Here is a 15720-nt window from a genome sequence, read left to right as displayed (position 1 = left end):
CTCCTGGACACTCTTCATCTCGTGCTATTGCCTCTCATTAATCTTTGTTAGCAGCAGACCTGTCGTCTTCTCTCCTTCTTCCCATCATTTTTTTAGCTCTGCATCAGTTTCTGTGCCCTCCTCTGCTGATCAGACTTTTCCCTGCACACAAGGAGAAGCACAGGGTGGCACAGACCAAGTGGCTGCTCATTTCTGTCCCTGGGATGTCCCCAGCTGCCTCTGCTGCTGGCTTTGGCACCGTGGTGGTGCTGCATGAGGCTCTCAGCTCCCTGGAGCAGGTACCTGAGGCATGGGGAGCACAGGGAGCAGGAGACAGGCAGCATTCCAAGGCTGTTCTCCCTGGCTGGACAGGCAGGCTCTGGCTCCAATGTAGGAGCACATCTGTCCAACACCTCTGCAGGTGCCCTTGGGAGCAGGTCAGTGTTTGTCCCAGAGTCCTGGTGCACCTCTGCTCTGCCTTAAATATCATTTCTGCACAGATAGCAGGTCATCTGTCATGTCAGTGCATGGCCTCTCTATCTGGCACATCCATAACCTTTCCCAGCTCAAATGGCAGTAGCCTTCTTTTTTTTGCATATGCTCCCTGCCTTTCTTTGCTGTTCTTTGGCAGATTGATGGATTCACCCTGAAATAATGAGTCTGATTTCCCACTCCTCTCACATTTCCTGACACAAGAAGTGACAGTGCTGTCAATTCAGAATTGCCATGTTTATGGTCAGCCTGTGGTTGTTTTGCATAAACTAATGCGACTGTGCAAGATGGGAAGCAGCAGGGAATCGCACCCTCCCTCCACAGCACTTATTTTCTCCTCATTATTTTTACTTTCTGCAAAGCCTCCTGTGTCTGCATGTGCCAGGCTGGGCTGTATAAATCAAAAAATCTCCATGCAGCATGGAGAACACACAATCCTCTTTCCGAGCAGTGTGAGGTGTGTGAGTGGAAGTCAGAATGTGGCCCACTGTGAATAAATAGAGTTCCTCAGAAATAGTCTGGGCTGGGATAAGCAGCTCTCTCCCTCTCTGCTTTGCAGTTCAGAGAAGCTGGCCAGGGGGGTCTGTGTAACCAGGCCATCATGCTGATCACTGATGGAGCCGTGGAGGATTACGAAGCTGTGTTTGAAAAATACAACTGGCCCGATCGGAAGGTTTGTCTGGGAAGGGATGGGCAGAAAGGGGGGGGAAAGGTGCTGCTCTGCTGTGCTGGGAGTGAAAGAGCACGAGCCAGGAAAAGCCCAGCATTCACATATTCCACCCTGAACACCCATGGGCACCTACCTGAGTGTAAATGCAAAGGAAACAGCCAGGCAGGAGCCTGCTGTGGTGATTTTTGAGATGAGAGGATTACAAATGCGCATCTCTAGATCAGAGAAGCTTTTCCTTTTCATACACTTTGTTTTCTAAAGGTGTGGGCAATCAAAACATCCTCCTGATAAGATTAGAAAGACTGAGCTGAGTATTTCCAAATTAAAAACCAACTTTTGCTGAGAGTTTGAATCTCACGCAGGACTGTTTATAATTGGTCCTGGTTGGAAAGGTTTGGCTGTTCTGAGTTCTTTTGGTGGCCAGGGGAATGATCCAGACAGCCTCTCCAGGTGCCTTCCAGCCCTGTTTACTCTGATGTCTGTGACTACAGGCTGGCACTGGCAGAGCTGGCTGTGAAAGTGGAATAGACCACTGCTCATCCTAAACCCGCCTGATTTATTTGTTTGCCTCATCCCAGCCTGTGCAGCCATGCACAGGGAGGGAAGGGAGAGAAGGGCCATGCAAAGGGAGAGAAGCAGCCTACTGAGAGACCAGAGCAGGGGGCTGTTAAAAGAGCTTATTTCAGGATTGGCTCCTTTGTTGGTGGTCAAACAGGAGAAATGGTAAGGCTGTCTCTGAATGATTCATGTGGCCAGCTGTTCCCCTGGGTAAAGGATTCCTGGGAGCTATAAATCTCTCTGCATGTGGTTTCTGACTGCCTGGCAGAGCTGCTATCATAAAATCAAACAGAGTTTGCACTTTTTGCTTTGTTATTCAGATGAACCCGGGTGCTACTTGGCTTTCTGGGTTATTGTAATTGGAAATTCAGTTCCAGGCCACAAAACAGGAGACAAATGGCACAAGAGGCTCCTGCCTCTGTGTGAAGGCAGAGCTATTGCCCTCACCACATCCACACCAGTGGAGAAGGGGATGCCAAACGCCAACCAGGTGGATTTGGCAACACATTCCAGCCTAATTCTCCTGCCTTTGCCTCCTCCCAGGTGCGGGTGTTCACCTACCTCATCGGACGGGAGGTCACCTTCGCCCCCAACGTGAAATGGATCGCCTGCAACAACAAAGGTGCTATGCAGGAACCCCGCAGTTCAGGGTGGCTCATGTAATGACACACACAACTCTGATTTCTTCAGAGGGCTCATAGCAAAGTTTATTGTAAGACACATTATTTTATATATTCTTTTATTGGGTACAATGAATAGGATTGGTCCTTTGGACACCACCTTTTTGTGAACATCTCTACCAAGTTGGAGAAACACCAGGTATCAGGAGGATGGTATCTACAAGATTGTTTTGGGTTCCTCCTCACAATTTCCCAGGCCAGACTGAGAGAGTTTTGTCCTTGGTTTTCCCCCAGGCTTCAAGGCACTGCCTGGAGCCTGAGAATCCACGTTCTGACCACTGTCAGCCCCCACATGCCTGTGTCCAGCTAACACAAGTCCTCCATGCTGAGCCACCACGTTGTGCTGTCACCGTGCCAAGGGACACCGTGACCGAGATCCAGGCTGGCTGTGATCCACCTAAGTCCCCTGTGCTCATTGTGTCCCAGTTGCTGGCTTTTGACAATCTGTCTAAAGCTCTGTCAGAGAGCCGGACATCTTTTGGCTGAGTTGTAAAACAAACATTGTTACTCTAAAGATTTGACAGCGATTTTTTGCAAGGTTCTGCAGGTTAACCCCCGTGTCCTGGCCAAATTCTTTGTGTGTAAGTGATTTTCACTGAGGTACCAAAATAGCTTGTTAATCCCACCCCAAACCCACTGTTCTCTCTAACTGGCATGAAATTAGGTGAATGAGAAAATCCATCCACAGTAGGTGAGTCACCTCTGTGCATTTGGAGGCAGTTAAAAAGTCAAGTTAGCACTGTCAGGGTCTGCAAGAGTAAAGGAAGAAAGGGAAGGGGGAAAAAAGCCATTTATGTTTGGGCATGACCTGGCCTTTGGAGACATCAGTGTCCTGTTTGAACAGGGAAAGGAAGGGGAAACTGAAGCTGGGTATTGGATACAAACTGTTTGCAGTGAAATTCATTTGCTGCTGAAGAGAGTTGACAGGAGAGTTGCTGGCCTGTAGAATGTCTGTGAGCCGGGGATGCTCAAGGCTCAACATTCATCTAATTAGCACTGTGAATTGCACATAATATTTTGAAACCCCTGGGTTTCAGATCCTATATTCAGCCAGGAGATCAGTGACAGAGAATTCACAGTACTGTTGGTTCACCATAAAATGTCAGAATGCTTTCTCCTGAATAACCAGGTAACCAAAATGTGCTCTTTGCACTTGCTTTCTCACTTACCAGATTTGAGCTCTGCAGAGGGCTCCTCCCTGGTTTTGGTCCTTCTGTTTCAATGCACTGTAGAACTCTTTTCATCCTTGTTTTCGAGCACATTAAATCTGTTTTCACACCACAAAGCTTATCAGAACATGAGCCCTTTCACAGGACAGTATTTTCCCGGTGATAGGAAAGTTTTCCATCTATCTGGCATATTACATCCTGTACCAAGTACAGCCAATGCCTGTGGTGAGAAGCAGGACACAAGAACCCCCATGACATTACTCTGTGTTAGCACTTCTGAGGACCTTTTGGTAACTTGGCAACATCTTTCCCCTGTACTCCCTGTTGCAGTTTTAGGCTGCTGTGGGTCCAGCTGCAGGGACAAAGTTTGGAAACAGGGAACTTGCACTTTTTTTATTCTGCTTCCAATGCGTAGATGGAAGCAGTTGCCATCCTTGGATGTAAAGCTAGGCAGACTGAAGAATGCTGGAAAAAATCTGGGAGAGGAGGTGGGAATTTTGGAATTTGGTCTTAATATAAAATTGAGTAGGGCAAGTGGGTAACCTGGTGAAAAACTTCACTAAAGGCAATCTGATTAGTGGAAGGTTTTTCCCGAGACCCAAAGCAACATTTTGCATCTGCTTTGCAAAAATGTGGTTACATAAAGACTCTCATCTTGCACTTTGCTCCAGAATTTTCAGAAGAACAGAAGCACTGCTTTGAAACTCTAGATTTCCACAGGTCCAATGTCCAGGCCCATTTTCCAAAGAGCAGATTTCCCACCTAGGCAGATATTTGACATGCAGTGTTCTGTGAGCTTCACACTCATTTAGGAGCAGGGGAGATGCGTCAGCAGAGTGGCTCACACCTCTGTTTCTCTCATGAAGGCTACTACACCCAGATCTCCACGCTGGCAGACGTCCAGGAGAACGTCATGGAGTACCTGCACGTGCTGAGCAGGCCCATGGTCATAAACCACGACCACGACATCATCTGGACCGAGGCTTACATGGACAGCGCGGTGAGCACCAGCCAAAACCCAAACTAAGCCCTCACACCCAGCTAAAACAAGCCAGGAGCTGATGGGTTGATAGAAATCACTGCTCTCTGCCTCTGCTGACACAGACAATATTCCTTTTCTGCTCACTCCTGGAGCTCAGGGGTGTGTGCAGACTCAGACGTGGAGTGAGCATCACTCACTTCTCGTGAGTGCCCTTATCTGCAGTGACTCCAGTGCCCAGGACTGATCACACAGCCACAACATCACCTGAGATGTGCTTCTGTGCAAGCTGGTCACCTTCTAAAGGATTATTCACACAATAACTCATGGCTCAGGGCAGGGTCACAGAGGCTGATTCCCTCCAGCCCAGCAGCTAACTGCAAATTGCTCCTCAAAGATACACGTTTCAGCAGAGGCAGCAGGCTCACTCTTTCCTTCCTTAAACCAGCAAGACCTCACTCACCACAGTGGTCCTGCCCTGTGGGCAAAGGATACAATGCAAAGGACACATTGCAAAGGACACATTGCAAACTCCTTTGTTTTATTCCTGTGGGAAGACACTTGGCTCTGTGAGGAATATCTTCTGCTGCATGAGCTGTACCAGATGAGGGCTGGGACATGGTATTTGATTGTACTAATCAAAGCCTTCAGAAATGCCACTAATTACCCAGGAAGTTTATTTTACCAGCAGACTGGCCACCTCTGGCTCTGGTGTGCAGGGTCACACTCCCCAAGGCAGCCACAGGCATCTGTTTGCTGCACATTTTATTTCTGCGTCTTGTGTCTTGTCTCTTGTCTTGTTCTCTTCCTCTGTCCCAACCTCTCCTGTCCTCGGTTCATTCCTCCATTCATGTATTCATTTGTGTGTTCATCCATGTCTCTCACCAGCTGCCCCAGTCTGAGGAGGTAACTGCAGCCTGTGTTTTGTGCTTGTGCTGTTTCCCTTGTGCCAATGCCAGCCCTCACAGCCACAGCTGGCCTGTACATCTGGAGGGGGTGGGAGAGGGTGTTGCAGCACTCAGAGTCCTCTTGCACTGGCAAGAAGAGGAGAGGGAAGTGCTGGATGTACTGGAGAGCTGTGCTGTGGGTTCAGAGTAGGTAGGGCTGTCTGTGTTGTGCAGTAGTTTGATTTACCTGATCTCTTTCTCCAAATGTCCAATAAGTGGAAGGGACGTTTACTTGCTGTGTGTTAGTGTGAGTGCTGCTGCGAATGGGAAGATTCCACAAAAAAAAACATCCAGAGAAGTAACTCAAGCTAGCAAGTCCAAATCTCCACCAAGTGACTGGATTGTTGACTTGCCCCTCAGTGGCTCCCAGCCTGCTCTGTAACAGGGACAGGAGGTCATTTCCTGCCTTGCTCCTCATCTCACCAAATGAGAAGTGGAAGGAGTGATGCTGCTGGCAACAAAGGATTAGAATCTTTTGATAGCTAGGCATGTTTGGGAGACTCCTTTGTATATGGCTTGTCTGTTTTACCTCCTCTCATGTGCTATTAGACCATCTGTCCTCTGTGGATTTGGGAACACCTCATCCCATGACACATGCATGTCCTGTATCCCTCATAGAGAAAACTCTCTATGGTGTATCTGTTTGGATCATGATTTTGTCTCTTTTTCCTGAGCTTAGATGGTTGAGTGACAAGTGTATATAAGTAGGCTTTGTGTGTATTTGTGTCATTTAAATATTTGTCTGTGGTGTTTCTCATTTGTGGTATTCAGTATAGATGATGCCTTGTGATTTTGTTTGTATTTGTGTTGCTTTTCTCTGTTCTGTGCTGCTTGTGTTGATGGGTTTTGCATTCATTGTGTAAATGTTCACACTCATGAAGAGTGGTGGGTATAAATTGTGCCACCACTTCTACAGGTTCCTGTCCCTTCATTAAAACAACTCTTCAATGCTTTTCACTGGCTTCCATCCCATCCTCACCACCCCACATGAGCAAGCATCCATCCATCCACATGCATCCATCCATCCATCCCTCCATCCATCCATCCATCCATCCCTCCATCCATCCCTCCATCCATCCATCCATCCATCCATCCCTCCATCCATCCATCCCTCCATCCATCCATCCACATGCATCCATCCATCCATCCCTCCATCCATCCATCCATCCATCCCTCCATCCATCCCTCCATCCATCCATCCATCCATCCATCCCTCCATCCATCCATCCCTCCATCCATCCCTCCATCCATCCATCCATCCATCCATCCATCATCCATCCATCCATGCATCCATCCACCCATCCATCCATCCGTCCATCCATGCATCCATCCCTCCATCCATCCCTCCATCATCCATCCATCCATCCATCCATCCATCCATCCATCCATCCATCCGTCCATCCCTCCATCCACCCATCCATCCATCCATCCATCCATCCATCCATCCATCCATCCACCCATCCATCCATCCATCTATCCATCCATCCATCCATCCATCCATCCATCCATCCATCCACCCATCCATCCATCCATCCATCCATCCCTCCATCCATCCATCCATCCATCCATCCATCCATCCATCCATCCACCCATCCATCCATCCATCCATCCATCCATCCCTCCACCCATCCATCCATCCATCCATCCATCCATCCATCCATCCATCCCACAACCTCTTGGACACAGAGTATTTAGAAGCACTGCCATCTGTTTCCTGAGAAGTGCGGGAGGCCAGTTGCAGTTCACATCTGGGATCTTGGGAGTTCCAATGACTGCACTGGGGCTCCCTGGGCAGAAGATACAGATCATGTGCTGCTCAGGGGTTAAGTATGGGGTCAGTGGGCAAAGAAACCTATAGAGAGGTCTGGGGGATGAACAACTGGGGAGGGCAGGGTTAATGAAGGAAGCAATCCAAGATAGATTTGCAGTAATTCTGCAAGACACCATGAGGGAAGTCTTCTCTTTCACCCTAGGCAGGGAACTCCATGGTAAATCTTCCCAGAGTGAAGCCTGGAAGTTTCCCTGTGGGGGTTTTTAGGGTTCTCACACCCCAGGGTGCTGCCCTTGCTAACAGCCTGCCCTTGCTCTTGTTCTGTGGCAGCTCTTTGCATCGCAGGCACAGAGCCTGCTGCTCATGACCACGGTGGCCATGCCAGTCTTCAGCAAGAAGAACGAGACGGTGAGTGAGGCTTGGGAGGGAGCTGTGACCCTCTGCCCCACAGGGGACAGCAATGAGACTTGGTGGGGTTCTGTTATTTTTATCTTCTTTATAGAGCTGGGATTAAATGTGCGAGATGATGTTTCTTATTTGGATGTTTATTAATTCTTATCTACATTAGAGTATCATAAACCGTGAGTTTTACAGCACTTCTAGCTCACAAACTAAAAATGTAGCTGTCTCTATCTCTCTACAAGGCTTTTTAAGGATAAATTGTCCAATTAAGAAATGACACTTAAATTATTTTTACTTTTAACCCAATAACCAACCACCCCTGGCCTGCAATGGGGATTTTTCTACCCAATAACAAAACACCACCCAGACCATGAAGAAGAAGGTGAAAAAGAAGGACTCAGCCTCTGCCCTAAGTCCTCCACCTTGCTTTATATATATTACTATATTCTAAACCCTTAAACTCTAAGTTTTGCACCATGTGATATCACACACTTCTATCCAAACTCCACACCCACAATCCCAGTGCTGTCACTCAATTTTGGGAGCCTTTTCCACAGCCTCAGGTCAATGCAGTGTTTTCTTGGGGGTCAGTGCCTGTCAGCACAGAAAGTCTAAAATTCCAAAATTCCAACAGGGTTCTAAAGCCAAAGGGTCTCTGAACCAACATCCAGCCCTTAGGGAAGGCAGCAGACCTTGGGCAGGGTGAATGGGTGATAATTTATCTGTCAGAATGACAGTCTGTCATTTCTTTTAAATACCCCTTAAATATGACACTTCTCCTTGGTTTATCCCTTCCATTTTCAAACCCAGCCTGGTTTACACACTCTGAAATTTCAGGCTGGAAGAGATCATTACCTTGTCTAGTCTGCATTTTATTGCAGACCTTTACATCTCACAGTGATGAGCCAAATACTCTGCTTTTGGCAGAAGTTTGGCAGAAGTCATTGAAGAAAAGCATCCAGGATCAAGCTCCCTCCATTGTGGTTTCTAACTCTTCGTGAACAACTGGTGTCTAAATTCTGCTTTTAATTAGTCTGACCTCACCTTCCTGTCATAATGCCTTCCTCAGATTAAAAAGCCTGTACCCTTTAGCAAGTTCTCATGGGAAGCATCTTCTACACTGCCATAAAATCAAACCTACCCTGATAAGATTAAAAAGGTTGAATTATTTAGACGGTTTGATAAGGGCATTTCCTCTGGGGTCTGAAACCCTTTAGACACTCTTTTCTGTAGCATTTCTAATTTCTCAGCATCCTTTTAAAATGGAGAATGGCACCTTAGCAGTGCTGTACAAGGGATAAACTCTTCATCCAGGTCCTACAAACGATTTTCTGCCTGCTCCACCTGGGGCTGGCTGTAACACACTGCAGTGTGTGTAATTTTTTTTCCACAGTGCTCTCCAGATGCTTATTGAACAACCAGATCCCCATGTCATGGAAAGGAGGGGAATTTCCTTTTTTCTAGGTTAACAGTTTTGTTAACCTGGATTTTGATTTAGTTGGCCCAATTTATCGACCCATTCATGTCGGTTTGCATTATTTTCTTGACCTTATTGATATTTACATACTGAATGCAGGGTTTGCCCTCAAAACTTGTTTTCAGTGATTTTATGTTTCTTCTGAATCACAGCAGTAAATATTCCATAATCACTGGAATAACCTCTTGGGACTTTATGAAGTATGGAAATTAATTTTGAATAACCAATTTCACATAAGCCTAGAGGGTGAGAGGCAACTAGGAGGACAATGATGTGTTTTCAGGTAGAAAACGACCCAGGTTTTGCCTCTGAAAATGGACTCTCCTTTGTTTTAAAGCGATCCCATGGCATTCTCCTGGGTGTGGTGGGCTCTGATGTACCCCTGAGGGAGTTGTTAAAACTTGCTCCACGCTACAAGGTAAGAAGAATGAGATAATTCAGTTAGTTCCTTAACACACAGCAGAGTCACTGCTCACACTTCCATGGGCTTGACTGAAAAATCTTTTTTTTGCTCTGCAGGAAAAGCTATGAGCACAAGGGAGGAGGTTTTGGATGTGGTGGTGTGTGGTTTCATTCACTACCACAAGCTTTTATGCTGCTCCAGCAACACAAGGACTGGGTGATCCAGTGGGCTGGCAAAAGGTCATGGAGCCTTTACATCCTGATGGTCACCAGCCTTGATCCCTCAGAGATGGCAGCGATTTCATTCTTCTTTATATTGGAAGAATTAAAGTTTTATATCCACGTCCCAGTGGACAAGAGTTGCCATGCCAGCTGGCAAAAAAAAAAAAAAAAAAAAAAAAAAAAAAAAAAAAAAAAAAAAAAAAAATTGCACTCGTTTCACTGTCAATATTCTTAGCAGAAAAACCCAAGGGCTGAATGGATTGTGGAGAGCCAATTCTCCTGTCATGCCTGGAGGTTCCTTTCTCCAGATCAGCCTGATGGTTTCTTGGCAGGACAGAGTACAGAAAGTTGGCTCTCACTCTCTTTGTGCTGTACCTGGAGAGAGCATTTGCTCTCCAGAATTGTTAATCAAAAAACTTTCCATTAGCTCTGTGTTCAATGTATCTTAAAAAAAAAAATGTTCATCCATAGGAAATTGCCCCAGAGATGCTCTGTTTGGTTTGGTTCCTGCTGGAAATTCCAGGCAGTGATCCTTTTTTCAGTCAGGCTGCACAGCAGGGGACAATGAGCACATCCAGGGACCACCATGAAATCTTGGCAACTCCAGCCAACGTTTCAGGTCTTTGGTTTCTCTTAAATAACTATCAGACAGCTACTACCAGCGAGGCAGTGGTCCAAAATCTGATGGCTGAAGACTCACAGGACTGAAAGTGCTGTCAGGAGCTGTGAATTTCTGTGGCACTTCCAGACATGGATGCAGGGCAGCCATAGGAAATTATCCTGCAGAAAACCCTGGAATGGGTCAATTTTTATATTATTTTCTGCATAAGAATAATGCCTTTTCATCTCCCTTTCTCTATGTCAGTCAAACAACAGATATACAATAGTTTTTTTTCTTCTGGGCTATGAGGGTCACTGTTGTTTCCTTCAAGCAGCGCCAGGAAAGGAGGGGAAAAAAAATTTGGATTTCATTATATCAGTGGCAGGACTCATCTTCTCAGTAACTCCTCCAGCTCCAGACCAGTTTGGAAATTCAGGATCCTCAACTTGAATTCCCTGGCATTTGGGCTCCAAAATGACCAGTTCCAGCATTCCAGACCTCTGGAGCTTCTGTATTAGTGATTGTGCTTTTTACTGGGCTGGGAAATTTCAGCTTCAATAGGCCAAAAAAGAAATTTGCTGATCCAGTGTCTTGGTTTCAGCCTTGCCACACTGACTTGAGCCAAGTGTGTTTTTCAAAAAACTGCTTCACACAGAGACAGTCCAAGGCTTTGGTCTGGGATGTGTGAAATACAGAATTGATTTCCTGACTGCACAGACAGATTGTAAATGACTTACCTCCTCACCTCCCTACTGGTATCCCTCAGGATTGAGAAAATAGAGTTGCAAAATTTTTTTTTTTTTGAAGATAGAAACTTTATCCGTGGTTGTTTTCCTTGAGACACCTCTTGTTTTGGCAAGCACGGGCTATCTGCAGGTTGGTGTAGCTGGAATTTGCATTATCCGTGGGCTTGAGCTGAGTAATTGCTCTCTCAGAAATCCCTCCCAGATCAGGTCAGCCAGTGTCTGCTCTCCTTAGACTGTGCTACTCCTTAAAAAGCATTTTAAGACTCCAGGCTTGTAGAGCTGGCCTGGGTTAGGTCTGGTCCTGCCAGCACTGAAATATAACACAGAGCTCCTCTGCAGCCTGTTCCAGGGGAGCATCTGTGAGGTTGCTGCTCACTGTTCACTCACTGCTCTGCAGGGCACACAGGGCTGTCACCACTGCTCCTGAGCTCTGTGCAGCCTCCCCCAGCACTGCCCACTGCCTGCAGCTCTGCTGTGAAAAACAGAGCTCACTTTCCTGGGAAATTTTAAGGAATAGGTTTAATAATAAAAGAATAAGACAATTAGGGAACAGATTAAGCAAAAGAAAGTCTGGCCAGTGGGATGACTTGTCATTCAGCCAAGTCCACACCCTGCTATATCAGAGACATCCTTTAAACACCCTTTCCATTGGATCAATCTGTTGAATATTCACATTTTTCCACAAACTAGTTTCCATATTCCAGGAACTGTTTTGCATGGGCCCTCCTTGGGTCTGCCTTTTTAGAGCCTGTTGTTTCTGGGCTGTGTCTTCATTATCACCTCCAGCTTGGGCTCCATACTGTCTTCAGATGGGAGATGCTGATAGTTGGTGTATCAATAGCAGAGTCTTCTTTACATGTTCACTGGGTGTTATCCCAACCAACCAGACAGTTTAAGCAGACTTACATTAACTACTACCACTATACCTAATTTTCTTTACTAACAGCAGAAATAAAAGCTTATATCCTTACCACAACATTATTAATCATATAGCACACATCTTGCAAAAAGCCAACTTTATAATACACATTTATAACAAGGCTCAGTCTGCCTCTGGGTGTTAACTGTCCACAGTGACAATCAGACTGTAGGAGGGTGTATTTTTGTGAATATGGACACAAACCTTCTGCCTGCACATCCTTTTGTGCACCCAAGCACAGACAGAGCAGGCAGGAACCCACTCTGGGATGGATTCCATTTTCTGCTGGTCAATACCTTTAAATGTGTGAAAAACGAGGTCCACTCTCTTAGAAAAATTTATAAATTTAATAAAAATAAAAACAGGCAATTAGGAGATAGAGAAGCAAAAGTTCCAGTTGGGAAAGCACACACTTCTCTTTCAAATATTGTGTTTTAAAAATCGCTGTGTTATATATTCAATAGACCCTAATGCATGATTCAAACATTCTCTTCGAGTTTAATCTGTTTCAAATACCCCTAATCATTTTATCTGGTAGATTCAACTGTGGGTGGCTCCACTCTGTCTGGTAACACGGGTCTCATAGATCTTTCTGCAGAGGTTTTTTGGTTATCCTCATTTGGATAAGAAACAAAAAGTCAGCAGCCTTTATGCAGGGATACAAGGTGACTCCCCCCATACCTTCTGGTTTGGTCAGTTTAGATGTTACAAAGAGAAAAAAAAACACAGGGTTTTTACTGTTAACTCTCTGGTACAATCAAAAAATATACATTTATTAACTTTCTAAACTCTATCAATAAAACACAATACAGCACAATTATATATATATATAATATATATATTATATATTATATATATTATATATATATTATAATATTATATAATATAGATATAGTTATATATAATTATTTGCCAATAATTAAATAATTTGCCAATTAATAAATGCCAACTTTATAACATGCATTTATAACAAAAGAAAAATATTTCTCAGCATTGGTGGTGACTGCAGCACCCATCACACAGCAGTGCTTGTATCTAAAGCACAATTCTGACTATTCTGATGCCTCTCTCTCCAGCTGGGTGTCCATGGCTACGCCTTCCTGAACACCAACAACGGCTACATCCTCTCCCACCCCGACCTGCGTCCTTTGGTAGGTACAGCTGTGCACCTGAGAGCCTTTGCTGAACTGATTTTTGGGGGTTTTTGGGGCAGTGAGGACCACCAGCCTCTGACACACAGGCACCAAAGAGCAGGAGGGCCAGCTGGCCTTTTGCTGGGATGCTCATGATGATTTTACATTTCAGCACCAATCCAGCAGCTCACAGCTGTGGTCAGCATTGCTGTGGTCACCGCAAGAGAAAGCTGCCATGGTCTTCAAAAAGGGCAGCTTTGCTCAGGGAGATCACAGGAACCAGGAGTTACTGGAGTTGTGTGAAGAGAAGGGACACGCTGTGTCTCCAGGGATGGACAAGGCAAAGCCAGGCCAGGGCTCTGCTTTATTGACCTCTCCCAGCAGGATTGATGCCTTCTCCTCACCCCAGGGATTAGTGGAATTGCCCTCCTGCGTCAATTAGCTGTAGGTGAAAAGCCTTCCTCAAAGCCTGACTCCCACCAGAAAAGATCTCCTGCTGGTATTATGATGGTAATGGGATTATACTCTTAGCTGCAGAGAAAACCTGATTTCCTGCAGGTGAGGGTGTTGCACTGATCTGTTTATGAGAAGGAGGCCACAGCCTTTACCTGTAAGTTCACCTGTGTCCCTGCCTGTCCCACGGGAACTCCCCTAGAAATACATGACATGGGACCAAGAAGAACTCACACAAACTCTGCCTTCTTAGTCAGAGGAGAAATGAGACACCCCTGTATTTCAAATTACACACCAATTCTTACAGGGTTAGTTTAGGAAGTGATCTACCCACTTACTTGATTTTTTTTTTTTTTTTTTTTTTTTCATGCCAGTACAAAGAAGGAAAGAAACTGAAGCCAAAGCCCAACTACAACAGCGTGGATCTCTCAGAGGTGGAGTGGGAAGACCAGGATGAAATAGTGAGTGTCAGAAAGTGGACTCAGCCATCCTTGTAGCTTTGTGTGCCTGTGTGGAAGGCGTGGGGGGCCCTCCTGTTGTTTTCCTGTGCCTGACTGGCTCTGACTAACAGAGATGGGCGGTTCACAAGAGGGCAGAGCATGAAGCTCCCCTGCCAAGTGCTTGTCTTCTTCCCAGTGTGAGTCAATAACTGACCAGAAGGAAAAGATTTTAAAAAACCCTTAAACTCTTTTCTACTGTCTTTTGAGCAAAATGATGAACAAGTGATAAAGAAGGAATAACATGCACCTTTAACAGCTGCACAGTGCTGCTTTCACATCCAGGACCGCAAATAAAATGAGAAGATAGACAGGTTCCTCTGTGGCTGGTGTTATTTTACTCAGAACTAGGAGGAAACAGATCCTTAAATTACTGAGATAAGTAATTTGGAGTAAGATAGAATTAGCTGTGAGACACCTGCTTCTGGATTACAGGGGAGACTGCTGAGATAAAGGGATCTGATGCTATAGATATCCACTTAAACAGGTAGGACAAACAGAGCAGCAAGAGGATCAAAGTAGCTACTGCTACTAGTGTAGGCCAAGTATAAAGGTGACATCAAAGGAATTTAGAGGTGGAAGAGTGGCAAATTGTGAAAGGGAACACAGCAGAACTATGTAACGTGGAAAGCAAGACAAAAACAAGAGGTTTTACATGCAGTGGAACCACCAGGATGCAAGTTGTCAGTGTCTTTGTGTAGGTTCACTGGTCTCTTATAGGACTTTGCTCCCATTGTAGTTTTCTCTCTCACTGGAGCCACTTTTAGAGCTATTCCTCTTTGCCTAGTTTGCTATTAAAAAACAAAATAATAATCCAGGAAATGAAAGAAATTTGCTTTGCTCCTATATCTATTTGGCCAATGAGTTCCTGTCTGACCATCTGACACTGACACCTGAGTGCAAATACAACACCAAGTGTAAGGTTTCTGTCCATGGGCTATCAGAGTAAAACTATCCAGAGAGGGAGGAAAAAAAAAATAAATCATGAAACCATCATGAGAAACAAAAGCCACTTTGTGTTCCTGCCCTGCATCTTCCAGAAGAAAGGAAGGTTGCAGTGACAGAGGGGTGCAGAGACATTCGGTGACGTGAGCGATATCTGCAGTGTGACTTCAGCAAGTCTAGAGGCTCTCAAGATACACCCACTGCAGCAGAAAGCTGCCAACATTTCAGCACTCATATTTGTAGCTGTGCTATTAGATCAGTGACAGACTCAACAGCAGTTGCAGTATAATCTCAGCAACACTGATAAGCAGCACATTTCAGGCTGGGAAAAAAAAAAAAATATATATATATATATATATTCCCAAAGTGTTAATGATGTGTAATGCAGCCTTGCTGCCAAGAAAAACCAGGGAGAGGGAAGTTGGTTGGCATGGTCTGAAAAAAAAAACAACTGATGCACAGTGGTGTAACCTGCAGCCAGGCAGCAGCAAGGGTTTGGAGCACAGGGATGTTCTCAGTGGGAGGGGGAAAAGGGGAAAAAGTGGAAAAAGTGGGAAAAGGGGAAAAAGGGGGAAAAGGGGGAAAAGGGGGAAAAGGGGGAAAAGGGTTAAGGGTCTGGAGGGGAAGCCATACAAGGAGTGGCTGAGGTCACTTGGTCTGCTCAGCCTGGAGGAGACT

General features: G+C 45.4%; 1 protein-coding gene across 1 annotated transcript in view; it reads left to right on the top strand.

The window, feature by feature from the left end:
* CACNA2D4 (calcium voltage-gated channel auxiliary subunit alpha2delta 4) overlaps nucleotides 1–15720 on the top strand; it is a gene marked incomplete at both ends in the record, with an annotated part of 122963 nt that overhangs the window by 26829 nt on the left and 80414 nt on the right. The window contains 8 exons of the mRNA XM_083860114.1: nucleotides 1031–1144; nucleotides 2243–2321; nucleotides 4415–4548; nucleotides 5416–5433; nucleotides 7576–7653; nucleotides 9462–9542; nucleotides 13091–13165; nucleotides 13975–14061. Coding sequence (XP_083716240.1) covers nucleotides 1031–1144; nucleotides 2243–2321; nucleotides 4415–4548; nucleotides 5416–5433; nucleotides 7576–7653; nucleotides 9462–9542; nucleotides 13091–13165; nucleotides 13975–14061 — 666 coding nt within the window. The remainder of the gene's footprint in view (nucleotides 1–1030; nucleotides 1145–2242; nucleotides 2322–4414; nucleotides 4549–5415; nucleotides 5434–7575; nucleotides 7654–9461; nucleotides 9543–13090; nucleotides 13166–13974; nucleotides 14062–15720) is intronic.

Source organism: Zosterops lateralis (assembly GCF_965231275.1).
Source record: "Zosterops lateralis genome assembly, chromosome: 4".
NCBI lineage: Eukaryota > Metazoa > Chordata > Aves > Passeriformes > Zosteropidae > Zosterops > Zosterops lateralis.
The sequence above is the reverse complement of the archived record's forward strand: the minus strand, read 5'-3'. Positions and strand labels throughout refer to the sequence as shown.